General features: G+C 41.2%; 2 protein-coding genes and 1 non-coding gene across 3 annotated transcripts; 1 reads left to right on the forward strand and 2 right to left on the reverse strand.

Moving 5' to 3' along the window:
- Window positions 1-2,163: 2,163 nt before the first annotated feature.
- trnar-ucg (transfer RNA arginine (anticodon UCG)) lies at window positions 2,164-2,236 on the reverse strand. The gene has a single exon. It is a non-coding gene; the product is annotated as a tRNA-Arg (tRNA).
- Window positions 2,237-2,598: 362 nt separating this feature from the next.
- polg (polymerase (DNA directed), gamma) lies at window positions 2,599-11,699 on the forward strand. Its single transcript, XM_062420771.1, has 23 exons — window positions 2,599-2,852; window positions 3,227-3,824; window positions 4,087-4,282; window positions 4,469-4,636; window positions 4,785-4,931; window positions 5,067-5,146; window positions 5,278-5,460; window positions 5,634-5,776; window positions 5,861-5,984; window positions 6,099-6,323; window positions 6,948-7,065; window positions 7,463-7,546; window positions 7,776-7,889; window positions 7,972-8,132; window positions 8,239-8,292; window positions 8,392-8,509; window positions 8,625-8,760; window positions 8,899-9,145; window positions 9,245-9,367; window positions 9,506-9,674; window positions 9,966-10,174; window positions 10,282-10,442; window positions 11,211-11,699. Exons 2-23 carry the CDS (start codon window positions 3,253-3,255, stop codon window positions 11,270-11,272), a joined length of 3,594 nt encoding a protein of 1,197 aa, XP_062276755.1. The 5' UTR covers window positions 2,599-2,852; window positions 3,227-3,252; the 3' UTR covers window positions 11,273-11,699.
- Window positions 11,409-20,751, reverse strand: fanci (FA complementation group I). Its single transcript, XM_062420770.1, has 37 exons — window positions 20,659-20,751; window positions 20,460-20,532; window positions 20,171-20,301; window positions 19,860-20,013; window positions 19,724-19,781; window positions 19,525-19,566; window positions 19,241-19,364; window positions 19,048-19,133; window positions 18,825-18,960; window positions 18,642-18,719; window positions 18,420-18,556; window positions 17,806-17,986; window positions 17,621-17,708; window positions 17,386-17,516; window positions 17,226-17,296; window positions 16,883-16,997; window positions 16,662-16,784; window positions 16,311-16,379; window positions 16,106-16,207; window positions 15,839-16,024; window positions 15,332-15,453; window positions 15,068-15,229; window positions 14,633-14,812; window positions 14,351-14,517; window positions 14,177-14,253; window positions 13,978-14,094; window positions 13,849-13,900; window positions 13,635-13,762; window positions 13,382-13,447; window positions 13,149-13,245; window positions 12,847-13,031; window positions 12,706-12,762; window positions 12,557-12,616; window positions 12,324-12,398; window positions 12,032-12,127; window positions 11,758-11,859; window positions 11,409-11,462 (listed from the first exon to the last, which is right to left on the reverse strand). The coding sequence occupies exons 1-37, from the start codon at window positions 20,749-20,751 to the stop codon at window positions 11,409-11,411; spliced, it is 3,975 nt and encodes a 1,324-aa protein (XP_062276754.1).
- Window positions 20,752-21,674: the final 923 nt, after the last annotated feature.

Below are 21,674 nucleotides of genomic sequence, written 5' to 3' on the forward strand. Positions count from 1 at the left end.
TCACATTTCCTATAATTAAATGCTTAAAAGTTTTGGGGACTTTAAATCAGATTTGACCCTGTATTTTCTATCATGGGTCAAGTATGTACATACAGCCCTTTCAATAAACAGGATAGTCACAAAGATTTTTACTGAGGGCAATATGTTTATTTATTTAAATAAAAAAATACATTTGCAGATATGTGGTGTTCAGCCAACAAGAAATTTCACTCAGTGGGAAACTGTAATGTGCTCATCTTTTATTGACATAATAGCGGGGCATTTCCATTGGCAGCGTGTGAAGTGAACAGTCAGCAGCATGAAACAAAGGCATGCACACAGCACAAAGCCATTCAAGTAGAAGCATACAGGAGCACAGTGGCTGTTCAGGTACAGGAAGCGATCTTCATAGTATTCCAAATATGATGTCTGGCTGGAAGAGAAGAAATAATCAGTGAGTTTATAGTCAGTCTTTATTTTTCACATGTTAATGGGACAACTGCGTGTACTAAAATGCAACAGTCAGTCACTCACGCGCTGAAGGAATTGCTGTCCCGTGAAACAGCGGGTATCTGGAGGCTGGCCCTCCTGTCCCCCCGCCTTGCAGCGTAGATAACCGTAGAGGTTAGCCACTTGAAGGGAAATACTGGCTATCACAAGTGCCTGGGGAAAAGAGTGATAGATACACAGATGGATGCAGTGGCATGTGATTTCAATTCTGAGCGTGTGCACAAGCAGCTATGTGTCTCACCAGCCATTTAAACTTCAGGGAGAAGAGGGAGGTGAAGAAGAAGAATGTCCAAATGAGAGGACAGATGATTAAACCCAACCAAAATATCCTCGCCTCAGCCTCCGTCCCAATGTTATTGCCTCTGGAAGTCTGCATGGACACACACACAATGCCCAAAAGCATGTTAAAATGTTTTTTAAATTTATTTTGTACATTCACTGAGCGTCAAATGGACACTCAATAATGATAGTGTCTCACTTTCTTGGCCTCAAACACCCACAGGCTCTTTCCATCCTCGTCAATCTGATTCCACCAACGCAGCCCCACCAGCAACCTGCCAGTCACATTCTGAGACAACACAGAGAGAAAGTGGTGGAAGCGTAATAAAATGCACAAGAGGGCAAATTAAGGGGGCAGTAGTTTGAGATGTGTTGTTGACCTCTCACCTTGACAGACCAAAAGTCGAAAGAGAGCAGAGTGATGATCAGGACAAAACAGGATGCAAAGTTCTTGCTGATCCAGTCGCAGAGCAAATAGGACACAATGGCAACCACCCGAAAGAACAGGTGGAAAAAGGTGGCCAGTGGGTGTCTGAAATCAAATCAGAGCAGCCATTATGGATTATAAATAAAATGCCCAGGAGCATTCAATAGGCTACATCTTGACATATGGACTATAGAAAGCAGACTAACATGAAGTTAGAGCAAGAAAAAACAACTACAAATCTACAGCCTTCACTATAGAAAGAGACCAGGAGAAATATTAATTGAAACAATATCAGTAATATGGATGAGAGAGCACTTGTTTCTAATTAAGTTGCTGAGATTTGTTTTAAAAGTGTAATTTCATTTAAATTAAACTATTTAGAAATGAAATCCTCACACTGGCAGGTTTCTCTATTAATTCATGAAAAACACGAATTAATAGAAAAAACACTCTGTGCTTGACAAATGAGGTCAGGACTATATGGAGAATATTTCCTTCAGTGTACCTGATGACTGCGCTTCTCTGCGCCCTCTCCTGCTCGTCCGCAGCAAAGTCAAGCTCCACATCCTCTGTGTCATCCGCCATCGTCTGACAAGAAACGACAGAAAACAGCAGTCATTTAACCAGTGTAGCTAATACAATGCAGTCATTTAACCAGTGTAGCTAATACAATACAGTCAAGCACAGCACACTTTGAGGCAGACCATAGTGCATCACAGCCAGGAGCCTGTACGTGTAAAGCAAAGCGAGGTACCATCTGGGTAAAGTCTAGCTGTACAGGCGCTGGAATAAGCCAGGTGTAGCAGTGAAATAAGACCAACACCGACAGCGCTTCCCCAGCTGCTACACTGACAGCAGTCGGTCGTCACATGGCGGTCCAGTTTCAGTCTGCCTGCATGTGGATAATGGAACTGCGTTTCGCTGAGGAAAATTATGCGGATGGTTACATGCTGGGGAATCAAAAGGAGCGACCGCGGCAGGACTCGAACCTGCAATCTTCTGATCCGAAGTCAGACGCCTTATCCATTAGGCCACGCGGCCGACAATGTGTAAATGGATGATTAATAGGTATTTATCATATTACATATTATATATATATATATATATATATATATATATATATATATATATATATATATATATATATATATATATATATATATATATATATATATATACATACAATACGGCTTATTATTTCGCTTATGTTTTTTAATCGAGCCCGTCCACAGTTCATTCTAGCGGCACACATGGTATGTCCATCGTGGGATTAGTCCAGCTAGTTGATTGTAATATTACAAAAAAGGGGGAAGTCATCCAGGCCGCTTGATGTCGCTCACGTGTTTAGTTTGCCATGGTCTTACAACCCCATGGGTACACATGCTAAGGTTGAAGCAGCTTAATACGTCTTTTGGATATTTATGCCTGATAACACACATGCATTGCGTGAGGTCCCTTACATTTGTTTTTAGCGACAGTCAAGCTAACAAACGTAGTGGGAGCGGGACTAGTCAGCTATTATTTTGTTTAACTGTTGGTTAATTGCTCTCATGTCAGCTGCAGCCTATAAGGGAGGCTCAGACAAGTGTTGGTAAACAGAGCGGGCTGGTTAATTTGGTTATTGAGTATACTTAACGGTAACTTGGACGTGGTCTAGGTAGGTAACTGTTTTCTACGTAATCAACAGTTTACCTGTGTTACAAAATTATGTACGTCATACGTTAGGTTTGGGATAACTTTGTTCAAGGTTATCTGAGAGAAATATAATAATAAGTGTTCCTCACTTACTAAATGTAAAGTAGGTATGGATAGGTGTAATAGTCTTTGAGAAATAACTTGAGCTTCTAATGGTGACCAATCAGATAAAATTGGAGGCATTTTTTATGTTTTTAGTTTTACTGCATAAGAAATAAGCTCAAAACAATCACATGGATGTGGGACTGGAAGATGTGAGCCAGCCACTGAGTAACATTATAATAGCTTTATCATCTTATCTAATGTTATCTAATGTTGTTTATTAATGTCTTCCAGCTGCAGTGAGAAGTCCTTATGAGGTGATGCTGCATGTGTTGCGCTGTCATCTGCAGAAGCCTCTCATAACTACACAATGGAGATGTCTGCGCTCCCTCTACTCCACCAAACCTCACTCCATTCAGGGCGAGGACTCCACAGAGACCCGCCTGAACCCCCTGAACATCCAGATGCTGTCGAGAAATCTCCATGAACAGATCTTTCGAGGGCTGGAGCCAGAGTACAAAGAGGAAGATGTGGAGCGCAGCATTAGCCATTTGCAGAAGCACCAGCTGTGGGGCAAGGAAACTTCACTGATGCCAGATGTGGAGCTGAAGCTTGGCAAAATGTACGGCAATAATATTGATGAGCACTTCCGGATTTTGGCCCAGAAGCAGAGCCTTCCATACCTTGAGGCTGCCTTGCAGCTGCAGCAAGCAGCCCTGCCACCCATGCCTGAGGAGTGGACATGGGAGGCTGGCTGGATACGCTATGGGCCAAATGGGGAGAGTCAGAAGGTTGATTTTCCAGATGAGACAGCATTGGTGTTTGATGTTGAGGTGTGCATAACAGAGGGAAAGTGCCCTACACTGGCTGTTGCTGTGTCTCCTACTAACTGGTGAGAAAGAGTAAAGGTAGTGTTACATGAGAGAACTGCTCTGACTGGCATTTAACTGTTTATTGGAATGATTTATTATTTTAATGTGGTAACTTGTGGTGTAGTTTAATAGTCTGACGATTGGTTTCCATAGTTCCATTAATGCTATCAAAAATGCTAAAAATATACATGTTTTTAGATATGAAAATGAGATGTGGATGTTGATGTGCAGCATTTAGATGCGAACTCTCCCAACTTTTTTGTATCTATAAATTCTTGCTAGGTATTCCTGGTGCAGTAAGCGTCTGATCGAAGAGCGGTATACATGGTCTAACCAGCTGACCCTCGCTGACCTCATCCCACTGGAGACATCAATGAACTCTGCCCGCCCTCCAGGGGGTCATTGGAAGAATAGGCTCATAGTGGGCCATAATGTCAGTTTTGACCGATCTTACATCAAGGAGCAATACCTGATAAAGGTGAGTATTCTGAGGGTGCTGTACTTCACCTATCCTCTTTTTTTTTAGCTATTCACCAGCTCCCTTTTTGGCATAAGTCCTCTTTCTTCTTTTATTTTTTTTATTATCCTTAATGTGTGAATGACATGGTTCAATTTCATGGACAGATTTTTACAGATATTTCACAAAAAAGTTTTGTTTTTAAAGGGCTCAAAGGTACGTTTCATGGACACTATGAGCCTTCACATGGCCATCTCTGGGCTGACTGGGTTCCAGCGGACACTGTGGATGGCTAACAAGCTGGGCAAGAGGACAGGCCTCCATGAGGTCAAGGAACACATTAAGAAGGCTGGACAGAAAAAAAAGGGCCCAATGGTTTGTGCAATATGCTTTTTTTCACCATATTTCAGTTACCACTTGCATTACAAATTGTATCTGCTTTCATCAAAGGGGTGAGAGAGATTAGTTGCTTTTCTTTTGGCATCGAATAATTCAGTGTGACATGATGTTTCCTTGTGTATAGATTGGCTCTTGGGACTGGGTGAATATTAGTAGCATCAACAACCTGGCTGATGTCCATGCTCTGTATGTGGGAGGACCACCACTGGAGAAAGAGGCCAGAGAGACCTTTATAAAGGGCAGCATGGTGGATGTCAGGAACAACTTCCAGGTCTGAGGTCCTTGATAAATCCCATGTCAGATTGCCTGTAATCTTAGGCCAAATGTTTTGGCATCATTAGGTCCTCAGATTGACTTGAATTCATCTTGAGGGGGCCAGTAATTTTGCTTATGCTGTCCCCTACAGGAGTTAATGCAGTATTGCGCCCTGGATGTCCAGGCTACCCATCAAGTCTTTGCAGAACAACTACCACTCTTCATGGAGAGGTCCACAAACATTTTCACTTTCGTATTTATTGATTCATTAGCCAATAATAATGACAATAATAATATATGATAATAATGCTTCTGTAACAATAGTTTATAATAATAACATAATCTGTATTATCTTTCACAAGGTGCCCTCATCCAGTGACATTGGCAGGAATGCTAGAGATGGGTGTGAGCTACCTTCCCGTCAATCAAAACTGGGGACGTTACCTAGAGGATTCTCAGGACATTTATGAAGAGCTCCAGAGAGAGCTGAAGAAGTCTTTGATGACTGTAGCAGATGATGCCTGCCAGCTCCTCCAGGATGACAAGTGAGAAGATTCGTCAGCATGTTTTTGACAGCAGCATGTTTTCTCATTTTTCCCTTAAATATGTGCAGAATTATAGATTCATTATAATCTGAAGTTCTGTAACTCTAAGGGGGTGCTTTAAGGCATTCTGTATAACATCCACTGAATGACATATGTTACGTATTTTACTATAGATACAAAGACGACCCTTGGCTTTGGGACTTTGAGTGGGATGTGCAGGAGTTCAAGCAGAAGAAAGTGTCAGCCAGCAAGAAGAAACGCTCCAAACAAGCAGCTGAAACACAAGATGCTACTCCTCTTCCAGAATGGGAAGAAGGTACATGCTCAGACCATGGGCCACATTTATAAGGCCAGAGTTTTATATTTCTTTTTTTTAAGATGTCTTTTGTTGTGATATTAGACCCAGGTCCACCATCTGAAGAAGAGATGGCAGGCCCTTCCCCCAGCAGGCTGGCTTTGGAGAATTTAAAAGAAACAGTGAATCGACTTCCAAAGAGAAGGCAACATCTGCCTGGGCACCCAGGGTAAGATCATTACCAGGCACCACAGAGCCACCCAGTCATAGACTTATTTGAGTCACATCTTTCTGCATTAATAATTTCCTTCCTCACTGTATCACTTCCTAACTGTGTCATCAGGTGGTATCGTAAGCTGTGTGAGAAGATGTCTGCAGAGGACAGCTGGTCATCAGGAGCCAGCCTCATCAGTCTACAGATGAGAGTGACTCCTAAGCTGATGGGTCTGACATGGGATGGATTCCCCCTACATTACACAGAGAAACATGGGTGGGGCTACCTTGTACCTGGACGCAGGGATAACCTGAATTCTCAGGAGGAAAACAAAGGGCCAGTGTGTCCACACAGGTATTTATACACTGTGCTGTCATGAAGTATAGCAAGCTAATCATAACCTGGCTGGATATAGATAGATAGATGTATTTTATTCGGAATCTGGCGAAGAGCATCTAACTAGTCTTATCTATATTTAGTTTAAGCTTAAGTTTAATCAGGGCCTTTTAAACTGCCAAAAATGCTCCTTTAAATTAGACAAAGCTTTGTCAGTAGAGGCCACTGGTGAGTAAATTACTGTTTCATCGGCATAATAATGAATCAAGCTGTCAATGAGCCCAGGTCATTTATGTATTATGTTAACAGAATAGGACCTAGTATTGAGCCCTGTGGCACACCTTTTGTAATTTCAAGGAAAGCAGATCGATGACCGTCTGCTACTGTTACTTGAGTTCTGCCAGTAAGATAACTGTGAAACCAGTTACATGCACTTGTGTCAAAACCTACTGATCTAAGTCTATCCAAAAGAAAAGTGTGATCCACTGTGTCAAATGCTTTGGAATATCATTTACTACCTTACATGCTGCTGCCAAAATGCTTTGTCCAGTACTAAGATATTTCTATTGATTGTTTAGCCTCATTCAGATTTAGACTGCATTGGATAAGTGTGTGCCTATTAAAGTGTTATGTCTTCCACAGTACTATTGAGAGTGTCTACAGAGAGTATTGTGAGCACAACAGCAAAGAGCAGCCTGAATACCTGGACTACAACACCTCAGATGACCTCATGTTGACAGACAGCACAGTGTGGGCAAAGGTACATCAGCATAATGTAATAGGACTCAGTTGTTGTGGTATTTACAAGAAGCTTTTTATTTTCTTTAATACTTAAAACCCAAAGTCCTCCAATTAGCATTGAAGGAGTTCAGTAAGATGGGAAAAGACAGATGTAGTTCTAGATTAAGCACAACTGGCTTTTTTCCAATAATGTGTCCATACAGGATAAACACCCATGAAACAGTTTATTTTTAGATCTTGCCTCAAAATCATCAAATTAACACTATTCTTCTTTAGACTCAATATCAAGGTGATTGCCTGTACACCTGTGGCATTGTTAATGTCAGTGTTACATCAGATTATTGATCAGACCCTTATGATCTTGAAGGATAGAATATTTATCATGACAGAGATGTGTTTCTTAACCTCATCATAAGGTGGAGGAGTTAAGTTCCCGGGAGAAACTGACAGAGGAAAATGGAGTCATAACAATGAAAAATGAGAAGTGGAAGAAGAATGGGGTGAGTGAATTGTTCTTTTGTAGATGCTTTATCACTTTTTTTAAAAACCTCAAGTTCCTGCACACCAGTTTCCTTTATAGGCTTGTATATTGAACAGCACCATCTGGTCTAACGTGAAGTGTATTGCCATTTTTGTTCTACATTTATTTTTATGTTTAGGTGTGCAGAAATGGAACACAGTTGTTTTGATGTGTTGTATGACATTTTTAGTATTCTGTATCAACAACAGTCCCAGAATCCACATTATGTACCAGAGGAGAGCCACTGCCACTATCACCATGGCAACGGCCCTTACAACGATGTAGATATACCAGGATGCTGGTTTTTCAAATTACCTCATAAGGTGAAGTAAAGTTACACTGTCACATTGTAGATACATTTTGCTCCTTTCATTGTGGAACATAATGTGTGTGTGTGTGTTTCAGGATGGTAATCAGAACAATGTTGGCAGTCCATTTTCAAAAGACTTCTTGTCTAAGATGGAAGATGGTACTCTTCGGGCAGGGAGGGGCGGAACCAATGCTACACGTGCTCTGGAGATAAACAAAATGATGTCTTTCTGGAGGAATGCCCATAAACGTATAAGGTACCCTCTTTTTTCGCCATAAAATTGTTATCACTTTTAGGCGATCAAAATCAAAATCAGCTTTGTTAAAATAAAGATGGTGAATACATTATTTTCCCCCTCATAGCTCTCAGATGGTTCTCTGGCTGCGAAAGGGAGAGCTTCCTCGATTCGTCAGCAGGTTTGTTTGGTGTATCAGATGCTATCTTGTATTTATTGCCCAGCCATACAGTGAAGAAAATCACTGACTGTATACAACAATCCCTTCTGTCTCCCAAAGACACAAAGAGTTTGATGAAGAGGGGCAGTATGGTGCCATATTACCTCAGGTTATCACTGCGGGGACAGTAACACGAAGGGCTGTGGAGCCAACGTGGCTGACTGCCAGTAATGCACGAGTAAGCAGCAGAGGCACCGAAGACAAACACACAAAGTCTGAGATTCCTGATGCAGCTGCCAAATATCAGACGCTAGAGGAAAGATGTTTGTATTGACTGTATTTTGTTTCCACAGCGGGACCGTGTAGGCAGTGAGCTGAAGGCGATGGTGCAGGTACCACCTGGGTACCATCTGGTGGGAGCAGATGTAGACTCTCAAGAGTTGTGGATTGCTGCTGTGCTTGGAGAGGCTCACTTTGCTGCCATGCATGGTGAGATTTGTCTCTGTTAAATCTTATTTATGTAAAACAAAATATATTATAAGAAGTTGTGAAGTGCAGTTATTGTAATCAGTCATAGTCTTAACAAACATTTAATGTTAACTGCACTCATGTCTCTGCTGCGTTCAGGTTGTACAGCGTTTGGCTGGATGACTCTTCAGGGAAAGAAGAGTCAGGGCACTGACCTGCACAGCCGCACTGCTGATGCTGTGGGCATAAGTCGGGACCATGCTAAGGTGTTTAACTATGGACGCATCTATGGTGCAGGGCAGCCCTTTGCTGAGAGGCTGCTGATGCAGTTCAACCATCGTCTCGGTCAGGCAGAAGCTGCCAGTAAGGCCAGGCAGATGTACGCCTTAACAAAGGGTATTCGCAGGTACACTCTCTCTCCCTCTCTACTGCAGGTTTAGTTGTTTGTGCAAAGGTGACACAGTTTAGCCTTCATGGTACATTTTTTTGTTCTGTTTTCTGCCAGATACCATCTATCAGAGGATGGTGAGTGGCTGGTGAATGAACTGGATATAGATGTGGAGAGGGAGGAAGATGGAAGTGTCTCCCTGCAGGAGTTGCGCAGGATCACTAAACTAGCCTCTCAGAGGTAGGGGTGCAAGTAAAACCTAGAACAAACAACCAGAACTTGTTAGGAGTATTTCATGGTCACATAAATATTCTTCTGCATCCTCCCAGTTGCTCTGTGCCTTTATTACTCTCTCTCTCTGTTCCCTGTAACCCTAAGCTCTCGGCGGAGGAAGTGGGATGTAGTCAAGAATCGTGTATGGTCTGGAGGCACAGAGTCGGACATGTTCAATAAACTGGAGAGCATTGCCCATTCAGACCAGCCAGCCACTCCTGTCCTAGGCTGCAGGATCAGCAGAGCTCTGGAGCCCATAGCAGTAAAGGATGAGGTGAGGAGTCAATATGGCCTTGTGTGTCAAAAACATTTTATGTATGTGGAGATTCAATGTTAATAGTCTTCTATGATTTTACTGTCTGTAGCTATGTGGCCACTTTTAGAATAACTTTTCAGAGATTATTTACGTTAGTCAGTCTTTGCACTAATGTAGAACTTTAAGAAACATGCCTAAATGAAAAGGCGTAACAACATGAAGTCTATTATAACTGGAAAATCAAGGCTCTTTACCACAAAATAATCTCATGGATCTTGTATGTTCATGTCACTGGATTTCTTTTGTCAGTTTATCACCAGCAGAGTGAACTGGGTGGTCCAGAGCTCAGCAGTGGACTACCTACATCTAATGCTGGTGGCAATGAAGTGGCTTTTTGAAGAGTATGACATTGACGGCCGTTTCTGCATCAGTATCCACGATGAGGTGCGGTACCTCGTCCGTAGTGAAGATCGTTATCGAGCAGCTCTCGCACTTCAGATCACCAACCTATTCACACGGTTTGTTAACAGCTTGGTTTTTATTCTTCCCTGCCAAAAATATCCACCATGGAATGGACAAATAACTTTAAAGCTTTTTAAAGTAATCGTGTGTCTGTCTCCCGCAGGAGTATTTTCGCCCATGCGTTAGGCATATCGGACCTTCCACAGTCAGTAGCTTTCTTCAGTGCAGTAGACATTGACCAGTGTCTGAGGAAGGAGGTCACCATGGACTGTGTGACCCCCTCTAACCCTGCAGGTCTGGAGCGAAGATACAGCTTGTCACCTGGTGAGCCCATGCACAATCAGTCAGTTTATATGGAAATCTGCAGGATTTGGGTGTAAAAACTAGTTAATTCCACAATCTTTTATTTAATGAAATACGTTTTTATTGGAAACAACGCAAAACCTGAAGTTTAGCCACATATCTAAGTCCAAAATCAAATATAAAATCAATTCCTAATTGCCTTTTTTTTTTTTAATGTAGTGTTTATTAATCTGAGGGAAGAAATTACAACTTTGTGTGCACAAATTGCATTTTTTCTAACTTTGATAAATGCCAGCCTTGGTAAGAGTCCATGCAAAAACAAAGTCACTATTAAACAGACTGAATAAGAAAGGAAACAATATATTTATTTAAACAGCACTTCACATGACAAAGGTAGGATGGAACTCTCTTCAGGGTTTATTTAAGTGATGTAAAACCATACATCAACTTATTCTGTAGGGCCATCTGAAGTACTGCTTTGTTACAGTTGTGTTAACCATAACATAAGAATGGACTTCTAAAACAGAGCAAGCAGAGCCAACTCTAATGAACTTATAATTCAGTCAGAGTTGCAGAAAGTCATTACTTTCACTTTCAGTTACTCCACAAATCATCACAATGTAAAATAGAAATTAGTTTTAATGTCAGCCATAAAGAACTGCTATAATTGACATTTTCTGTGTTTAAAAATACATGCCATGTACACAATACATACAGTGTTCCTTGTGGATAAAAATAAACTGTAGAACACAAACAGACTGTAAAGTAATGTGTGCAAACTTTTCACAGGTGAGGCCTTGGACATCTACCAAATCCTCAACATCACTAAAGGCTCTCTGAACAAAAGATAACACTTTGTGGGCCAAGCTACTGTTAACCAGAACCACAGTGTACAATGGCCAGGAGGCTCATCAGCAGCTGGTCAGACTGAAGATCAGTGAAGAACCTTGCAATATGCTTAACAACAGCAGGAGCACGAGTGTCAGCTCATTGTTTTCTCTTCTTCTGTTTGGGTTCTTGCGTTTCCTCTGCATCCTGTGACTCTGTGGTCTGAAAGGATTAGAAGAAGAAACCAACGCTGAAAAAACCTACAGAAATAGATTGTTCAAAATACTGACAGTGCCTTCTAAAATGTTGTACAACCAAAAACAAAATGTTTTCACTGCGTGCACTTCAAGACGGGAACATTTCAATAGTTACCACAATCTGGATATTGAAGATCAGCTTTATTGATAAATGTGATAAAGGTGGAGGGGAAAATGCACTGTGAATGTGTAAGTTTAAGACAGTATTATTGATCCTTTGGGAAGCTACCAGGTTTAAGATTGGCTCTTACCTCTTGACTGTCGTCCTGCTCCTGCAAGGCTGCGTCCAGAGTAGCAGCGTTGATGCGGAAATCTCTTGACGTGCTCAACTTCATGTACTGCATCAGATTTACCTGAACAACATTCACACAGTTGTTGCTGAAATACTGTATGAGTATTAAAACTGATGATCTTGTACAAACATTGTTCAGGGAGCTTATGGCATTTTGTGTGTTTTATACAAGTTTTATGTATTTTGAGAATCAGATATTGTCAAGTATCTGAAGGCATCCAGGTAACACTTACCTTTGATTTCTTTGACAGTGTGATGAGGTATTTCTCATACTGTTCAATACTGAAGATTAAGTTAGGAATGGCCTTTGTGTCACGCAGAAGTTTTGCCTACCAGGAGAAAACACAAATAGATCCAGATAAACAAATGTCTTAATAAATTTGTTTCAAGCCACGGTTTAAGATGCAGTGTGTCTATACATTTGTACTGATATAATAAATATAAAACAGAAAATGTGTATGTATTATTATAATCAATCACATTAATCAGCATTATTACATAATTATAAGAGAGAAATGTTCTTACAGAGGCAGCAGAGTTCACTTCACCCCTTTTCTTTTTCTTCTTGTCATCTGCACCTCCACCACAGAATTCTCCATTCTGTCAGAGAAAACATTTCCAAAACATTAACACTCCTTTCTCAAGGATGAATTGCTTATGTCAAGCCCACAACTAAAAACCTCAGAAGAGCAGCTGTAATTTAAAATCACACTCTGTCAGTCTGAAAACTTGAGCTTTGGCAGGGAAGCTAGATGTACCTGTGCGTATGTGATGAACAAGTAGCACTGCGGTGTTAGATGGGAGCCAGACAGCTTGACCTGCACAGAGGACACAGGTAACACTAGATTGCATCTCATAAGAAATACTAGAAGATTTAGACCAAAAACTGATCATCCCCCAGACTCACCAGCTTCTCAACACGTGCCGGTAGTCCACCATGCTGGCTGGCACAAACCTGGATGTACTAAAACATGATGTGGAGAAAAGAAATAGTCACACTGGGAAGATTCCAAAAAGAGAAAGATTATAAAAGTGGATGAGTACACACATATTTGACCAAGGTGGTGAGGATGGTGTATGTGCGACTCAGCTCTCTCAGCAGTGTAATGGTGCAGGTGCCAGGCAGCAGGGCTGTCTGGACCAGCTCGTTTAAAGCTGTCAAAAGGGTCCCAAGCTGCAGTGTCACTGCTTTCTCCACTGGATCCTGCTGGCCTGCAGTCTGTGTGGCCTCTTCTACACATCCGCAAGAGAACATCACAAAAGTTTTTTACAGAGATGCATACCATCCATTTTCCCCTCTCAACTCGCACCACTATAATGTGAGCGAGCATGAGTTTAAAGGTTTCTTACCAGAGCCCGATTTCTCAGAGGCCACCTGACTTTTCTTTCTGGTAATCAGCCAGTCCACTTCATCAAGCACCTTGTCGATCTGAGACAGGACCAACAGCTGGGGCAAGAGATTAAAATGATGGAGAAGATGGTGAGCAGTAGAGCAAAAACACATTCAAGGTGATCTGTGTTAAAACAAGTCAGAAACTTCAGGTAAAAAAAACAACCCGAATAAACGAAAAAACTGCACTCACCGTTGCTGTTGTTGCAGTCTTCATGTTGACGATGGCAAAGTGAGACTGTTTTTCAACCTCCACATCCTGACAGTAGAGGAAATTTTAAAAAAGCTGAATGAAAATGTACACATTTACAACAATTTACACACAGGGCCGCAGGGCGAAACTAAAACTTTTACTGCTAATAAATTTGTAATCAAAATTATTAGTCGTGTTGATCATTTCATCATTTTCAAGCTACGGTATCAAGCTGCTTGTGACAGTGTTTTACTTGATCAATATCTCCCAATTGGCTGTGGATGTCTCGGCAGAGGTCCAGGAACAGGCTCACGGGGGTCTTATAGAGAACATGCAGGTTGAAGAGAAGCGACAGCAGCCCCTTACAGAAAGCAGAGTCCTCTGAGAGAGAGAGAGAGAGAGAGAGGCAGACCTCATTAAACAAACCCACCAAACTTAACAGAAGATTAATTGTAAATGTCACTTACCAAAACTGGTCTCCTTGCAGATTTTCACAGTCCATGTGATCATCTGAACAAACTGTAAGATGAAGACATGTTAGCATAGGTATTTACACTCACTTTTTTACAATGAGGTGCATGTTGGAGTGCACCTACCTGTTGGGAAGATGGCTTTAGCTGGCGTGAGAGAGCGCTCAAAATGCTGACCAACAGCTGAGCCTCTTTGCTGTTAAATTCCTCCTCTCCTCTGTTTAGCTGAGTGAACAGCGCCCTCTGTTGGCAAAGTCAAAGAAAAGTTAGTTATTACTGGAGATCCTCAGATAGAAACTACTGACACAGCTGTGTACACAAGCACCTGAAACTGTCTGATGTAAAAGAAGTTGATCTCTGTGACGTTTCCATCATCTGGCTCAGCATCGTCCTCGGAGATCTCTGGAGAAAAAACACAAAATGTCATGCAATTCTTACAGACTGTTCAGGTGAGAACATTTAACTCACAGTTATTATAGTTAAACTGCACATGTCTAACCCATGGTAGAGAGGAGCTGGGCCATCTTGTCTGGGTAGCGCTGCTGGCAGGTTGTGAAGATCCGGAGCAGACCTTCCAGACACAGCAGGGACAGACTGCACCGCTTCTCCTTCTTCCCTGCATCCTCCACCACACTGGGGATGTTGGTGTAGCGCCACATCAGGACACTGTGAAGACCATTAGACTCAGATGGATCCCTCATTGGTCAAGCAATGTCCCAAACAACAAACCCATGGGCACAGTCTAACTAAATGCTGTAATTCAAGCCATTGTTATTCTTACCTCGTCATGTCGCAGAGGAAACTGAAAGTCTTATCTGCGTTCTGTCCATCTGGACCGTCTGTGTGTCCAGTCTCCTCCAGCTGCTGGATCTTCTGCACAGCCACATTTACTGCATAACGCACAAATTCTCCACTTGAACGCAACACTGAGAGAGCATCCTCTCTGCTCTGAGTACTGTCTCTGAAAAAAAAGAAGAATATTTGTTACATTGGGACTGTTTTAAACAATCCAGCAATCATACTACAACACCTCTCTTGTACCTGTCATTTTAATAAATGCCAATCAAAAAAGCTACACAGCAGACATAAAAGAGAAAACACTGAAGTGAGTACAATATGTATAAAAATTAATGTTCAGATGCATTTATACTGATTTGATTTCATGAATGTAATCTTCATTAGTTAACAGCAATCTTTTACTCTAGTGAGCATTTACCTGAAGAGCACAGTGAGGAGAGTTGATACGAAGCCCAGAGAGAGTAAACTGCGAGGGGTTTTACTCGAGGGCACTCGACCCTTTCCAGATTTCTCCTTCAGGATCTCAGACAGCTTGTGGTAGTGGGTGAACAGCTCAATTAGCTCCTCAAAGTGGCTTTTGCTGGAAATATATAAATGATAAATTCACCACATAAGAACATAAGAGCAGCATAAGAACTTTTTTGCTACACAGCCACAGCATACAAAGTGAGGAGGTTGTTACCTGTAATTGGCTTTGATGAAATTGTACTCCATAAGGACCTCATACACTCCCATCACCAGCACAGCATAGATATTGTTCTTTACCCCAACACTGGATCCCATGGAGAACTCTGCTGACTTGTCCTGATCAACACACAGACAGGATATGTCTTAAGGCATTATTGCGCTTCCGCTGTCGTAACATTAATAACTGGGAAGACTGGAGTAGCACAACGATGAGGAATACTGACAGCTGGTTATTGCTTTTATACAAGTCTACACTTTGTTTGTATTAATAAATGCTTATTTGCTTAATCTTTTCTGGAACTTCATATTTACCTTGTGCACCACAAAGTACTTGAAAATATTTACTGAATAATTAGTGTGTCTGTAGCATAGATTGTATGGTCTGTAGTAAGAGTGGATGTGATAAAGACATAATGCTAAGCGTCACTTAGATAAATATTTGAAGGCAATTCATACTTAGTTCAGTGTGTAACAGTTTTTACAGTGCATAATGAATCTGTACCAGTTCAAAGTCTTCCAGTTCACTCTTCATCATGCGTCTTGTCATGCTCTCTAGGATTGTCTGGAGTTCAGACTGGTATCCCTCCTCCTCCTCATCATCATCGCTGTCATCAGCGTTGGGATTTGCTGACCGGTGCATGTTTTGAAGCCACAGCAGGCAATGCACAGTACAGCTCAGCAGATGGGCCTGAGATAGAACAAACACTATTTATAGAGGACATTAAACAGTAACATTAACATTATAATATTAACATCATAGACAGAGTACCAGTGGCTCCTGGAGGTAGACTTGCTCTCCGTGAGCAGTGATGCATGGCTCCAGTTTCACGGGAGGCAGGAGGTCTTGTTCAGGTTCGTAGTATCGCCTCAGCTAAGGATAAAAAAACATGACATACGGCTCTCCATGCATGTATAAAAACATGACAAGCAGGTAATTATGCATAACACAGTATGTACTCACTAAACACACATACCTGTGAGAAAAGGGTCTGCATGATGGAGCTTGCCAGTTGGGAGTTACGACGGAGAACATCATAGAAACCCTGAAACAGGCAATAGTTTGCTTTCTCAGTATACCACAGTATAACACCTTTATCAACACTCCATATTATTTAAAAGAAGTGCAGCTACACATATTCATCTCCAAAGATTAAACTACTACAAATGTTGAGGGGTTTCCTTTCAAATTTGGTTGTAATTGAAAGATGTGTACGCAACACACTAAAGGTTAACGCTTATCAAGACCATCAGTCATAACTGTAATCCCAACTTTAAAAAAATTCAAAATCAACCAATAAACATGGCATAGAAAGATTGCTTCTAACCTCATAGAGCATAAGGCGTACATCAGCCTGCTGGCCCAGACAGCGGCGCAGGCTGCTGAGGATCTCCAGACAGAACGCTTCATTGGCAGCAGAGTTGTAACGAGAATGAACATCCACTTGGACCTATTCAGGGACAAAATGTTTATAACTGCATGTTTTCACAAATGCAACCTCTTACAGCACTCGTCTTGCACTCGCATTTGTTGAGAGACTACACATACCTGGCTGGAGGAGACTGCCTGGCTACACTGGCTCGAGGACAAGCTGCCCAACACTCTGAAGTTCTTCAGCAGCAACAAGAAGCCAGTCACTGCAGATTTCCTTCCATCCAGTTGGCTAGCACAGAGTCATTTAGGGGGGGAAACATGTCAGAAATGAACTTTACTTGAGCTGCCTTTTTTAAATGTACTTATTTTTTTAAATATTACGGTATGTTAAGCCCACAAAATGAAATAACCAAAGCACATCACATAAACCACATCTTACTCTGTTACATAGAAATATGTGCACATGTGTGAATGGGCCAGCAAAGAGTAAAAACGAATGTTGAAACAATGTATGTACCTGGAAAACATGGCCTTTCGGAGAACTAGAATCAACGCATCTTTCAAGGACATACTGACTTTGAGCAGGGGCTGGAGATTAAACAGACGAGAAGGATTAAACAAAAGACAGAAAAATCTACAGTGAGTTTTTGTGTGTGTGTGCGTGTGTGTTTAGGTACCTGGACTGCTTTCAGTAAGCCCTGAACAGTGGCCAACGGCAGGTATGACAGGTGGTCAAATGTCTCTGTCACCTTTGTGGACGACTCCAGGAGGATCATGGGAGCAGAGACCACAATATCAGAGAAAAGGTCTGATGATACAGAAACAAAAAAAAGAAAATCTAGTCTCTAGTTTCACTGATTGGTGACTGTTGCACATTTGAAAGTTGGGACCAATACCTGAAAGATCTGTTACCTAAGTAATGGTTGACAGGTGAGGCTGTCTTTGTGACCAGTCGATTCAGAACTTGCTCCAGTATCTCGCCTCGGATAGGCTCGTGCATCTTATTATGGAAGAAAATACACACAATATACCCATAGTTCATGTCAGATTCATATTTTAGATTGCAATAATTCTACCAACTCAAAATTAAATGTTACCTTGAATCCCTGCAAGAGCACCTGACCTCCCAGTTTACATGCCAGCTGAGTGGGGGTCCTGGCTACAGTAGCGGACCCTTCTGTGATCTTGCCAAACGGTCCAGGTTTGGGTCCAAATGTATCCATGAGGAAGAAGCCCAGCTGCACCAGCCCCTGGGTCACATGATCCCAACCAAACACACTGCACAGGTGAAGAAATGATGTGAATTAGATTAACTACAAATATTGTGTTTATTTCAGGGGTGGAATGATCATCCATATTAACATTACAGTACATATATATAGCTGAATAAAAACATGGATGGTCATCACAGGTTTATAATCATCCAAACAAGCATCTTTTTCACAACACATCACATATAGCACTAATTGATCTAGTTCATTGTGAATGACAGAATATCCTTTTTAATTGTTGGTCTTCTTACAGTGACTGTAATATTGTCTTATTTTAAAATGGGGCAAATTGTTTGCATTTAAAAAATTAAAAAAAAATTCCAACACACATAATCAAGATTTAAAATACTTTTTCATGTGTCATCACTGTGGATAAATACTTGTAATATACAGTAGACTGTATATCAGGACATGGTCTGTGATAGAACAAAAACCATTACCTGTTCTTCACTGTGTCCAGTATCATCTGAGCGATGCCACTGTGTCCCAGCAGGAGGTCCTGCAGGAACTTTGACCCCTGTTGCAGCTGCTCATCCTTGAAGCTCTTGATGACTGCACCCTTCAAAAGCTCAAACACCTACAAAAAACAGTGAATGATAGAGAAAATGAGTGAGCAGAACAGAGAAATTTAAATATGATTCACGTAAGAATAGATTTCTTACCTGTTCCTCATAGCGCTGGATACGTGACACTGAGAGCAACAGGGCGACGCTGAAAGGGCACAAGTCCCCATAGGATGTCTGGAGAAAAAAAAAAAGAAATTCATGATTTATTACGTACTCTGCCGTACGCATATTAAACAACCTTCCTAAAAAATGCCAATAACAGACAGTTAAAACAAAGGCAACCTTAAAGCTTTTAAGGAATTCTCTCCCAAGTTCATGGTCGAGTCTTATAGCAAAGACTATGTGGAGGATGGCAGTGCCCTCTACGTGCCTTAGCTGGTCCTCTGGAATAGACTGAACCTCTAGATCCAGGCTCCTGAGAGAGAGGCAGAGAAAAATAATGAATAACAGGCAGTGATAATTAAAAGGAATATATGTCACTTGTAATGTCTGAGTCACTCACTCTCCATGTTTCTGCTCCTCTTCCTGGCGAAGGTCTTGCTCCTTAAAATAACAGATTATTCCATCCAGGACCTGTTTCTTACAACCCTAGCAGGCACAATAGGGGCATTAAGATACTGACGAAGAAAGAGAAAGACAGGACCTCTTGTTGCTGCAAATTTCTCTCTCTCTCTCACACACACACACATACACACCTTTGCTGATAACAAGAGCAGCTGGTAAACAAGTGGCGGGATCTCTTGCAGATCTAGTTTGCTAAACATGCGCAGTACTTTCTCCACCAGGAAATACAGCTCCTCTGATGACAGAGGTACATCTCTAAAAGGATGCAGAGACAAAAACTTTCACAATCTTGACCTTGATAACACAGTGAAAGCAATACATAAGGAAACAACAAGGCTACGGCAATAAATTATTGTTACTGTTATTATTATTCAGGAAACAGAACAGCGTCTAAGAGGGTAATGCCAAAGGTTACCTGAACATGGTTGTCAGGTGGATAACACACTGTGGGTCCCATCTGCATTTAAAAAGATAAATAGAAACATACTGTGATTTTCTATTTATTAATGATCAATATGAAATGGTTCTGGCTTAACATTTCATCTCAGTGAGATGAGTGAAAGTGCTGTTGGGGATATGCCTGCACACACAAAAAAGAGATATTAAGTCCTCACCTGCTTGAGCAGAGGCTGTTGATCAGCTGTTTCTTGTATTCATCACCACTGAGTTCCCCTAAAGTTATTATATAACAAAATAAGATATATTGTATATAAAATAACAAAGTTACCAAGGCTGGTAATTTACACTTACCTTTGCCATATGACAAGGCTTCACACGCTGCCAGAGCAGTAAGCACAGTTGGAAATAGCTCCAGGGATTTCCCACTTCCCATTTTCCCCATCTTAATGGCTTCAACGAAAAGAGACGCTAGTTGTGCAAGAGATGGTCCAGACAGTGTGTGAGTCTGTGTAGAACATTCAAAAGGAAAAAGGGAAAATCACACACAAACAAATCAGTTGTATGTGTGGCAAACAGGACAAATGAAACTGACAAAAGGACACAATATCTAAACACGTCAACTGTATAAACAGGTCATCTAGAAGAGCATCAGACGTTTTTACCTCCAGCATCAGCAGTCCAATGATATCAGCTGCTACTTCAGTCTGGAGGTCACCAGACTCACACAGGGGGATGCAGTGTTGATACAGCATCAGTCTGCGGTTTGACCCTTCAGTGGAAGTGGATGGAGAGCCTAAAACAAAAGAGCACAGCACTTGCATACTGTAATTACGGTGCTCGTAATGTACAGGCTGTCAAATTAAAACTAATGCAGTTCATATTAACTGTTTTACTGATTCTGACTCGAGATCTGACAATGTTAAATTGAACATACTAACACTGTATTCTTACCTTTAAAAATGCCTTTAATCGTGGTACCAACATTCTTACCCTTTAGTACACTTTTGGTAATAACAGTGATAAGCTGGAAAGGAGACAATAAAGAGGAAAGCATTTTATAAGCTATCAGACAAGATCCATCGGACACTGTCAGTTTATTTTTTACATAAGACATGAGGTAACGTAACTTTACGTTCACAAACAGTGTTACCTGGTCGTCTGTAAGGGAGGACAGGTACTTTTGAAGTTCAACAGTTTGGTCTCCATCTGACAGTGAGACGATTTTATCCACTTCAGTCTTCATGATTAACCTACAAATATAGTTTACAGACAGAACGTAATGGTAAATTACTCATAACCTGAAATTAGTAAGGTTAGAAACAGCAACAAATCTCAGTTTGTTGTCTGTAAGCTTGAGTACTTTAGCTAAATGTTACATTTGACGCACGAATGAAGGATGTACCTCTGCTTATCGGCTCACCTTAATATTATACATCTAATTTAATTTAACGCTGAATTAGTGCAGTAGTCTGCGAAGGCAAAGTCAAACCTCTGTTACCTGTGGTAACGTTTTCATAATATTTAGCAAATTTCCCGCCAGCAAACACTTCCTGTTGTGCGTCACGGATGCCATGTTCGGTCAGACCGTCCCACATTCACAACATTAAATAATCCACCTTCACAACATAAAGGTATAGAGAATATTCGAATACCAAACAATAATGTAACATATATTTGGTATTACGCAAATTATTCTTTAATGTGAATTTGTGTTTTCCCAGTCAAAAGACAATAGATAAACTTTATTTCTATAGACCTGGCAACCTCTGGTAAACCTATATTTGAGAAACTGTCGCACATGCGTACTTGATTCAGTACGGCAGTGGTCGTATTAAGATAGTATTATTGTTATTAACCGTCGTTGTACTGGCAACAGTAAACACCACAACAATCTTAGATATTTTTTTATGTCCCATCTGGCGGTCCGAAGCGGGAACCGAACCGCACTCTCCTGCAGCAAAGTCCAGTCCTGTTTTCACCCAACCCAACCTCGCGAGATTTTCACATATCTAGGGTTACCATAAAGCGCGACCGTGGGTAAGGCTTGTTTATTTTCTTTTTGGGGCGCTGATGATTTAGCGGAGTGGAGAGATAGAAAATAATTATGTCTTGGTGTGTGAGTATGTGGTTTATCAATACTCTTATTTAATAATGGGTTACGGGAGG

This window comes from Scomber scombrus, chromosome 6 (genome assembly GCF_963691925.1).
Source record: "Scomber scombrus chromosome 6, fScoSco1.1, whole genome shotgun sequence".
NCBI classification, from domain to species: domain Eukaryota; kingdom Metazoa; phylum Chordata; class Actinopteri; order Scombriformes; family Scombridae; genus Scomber; species Scomber scombrus.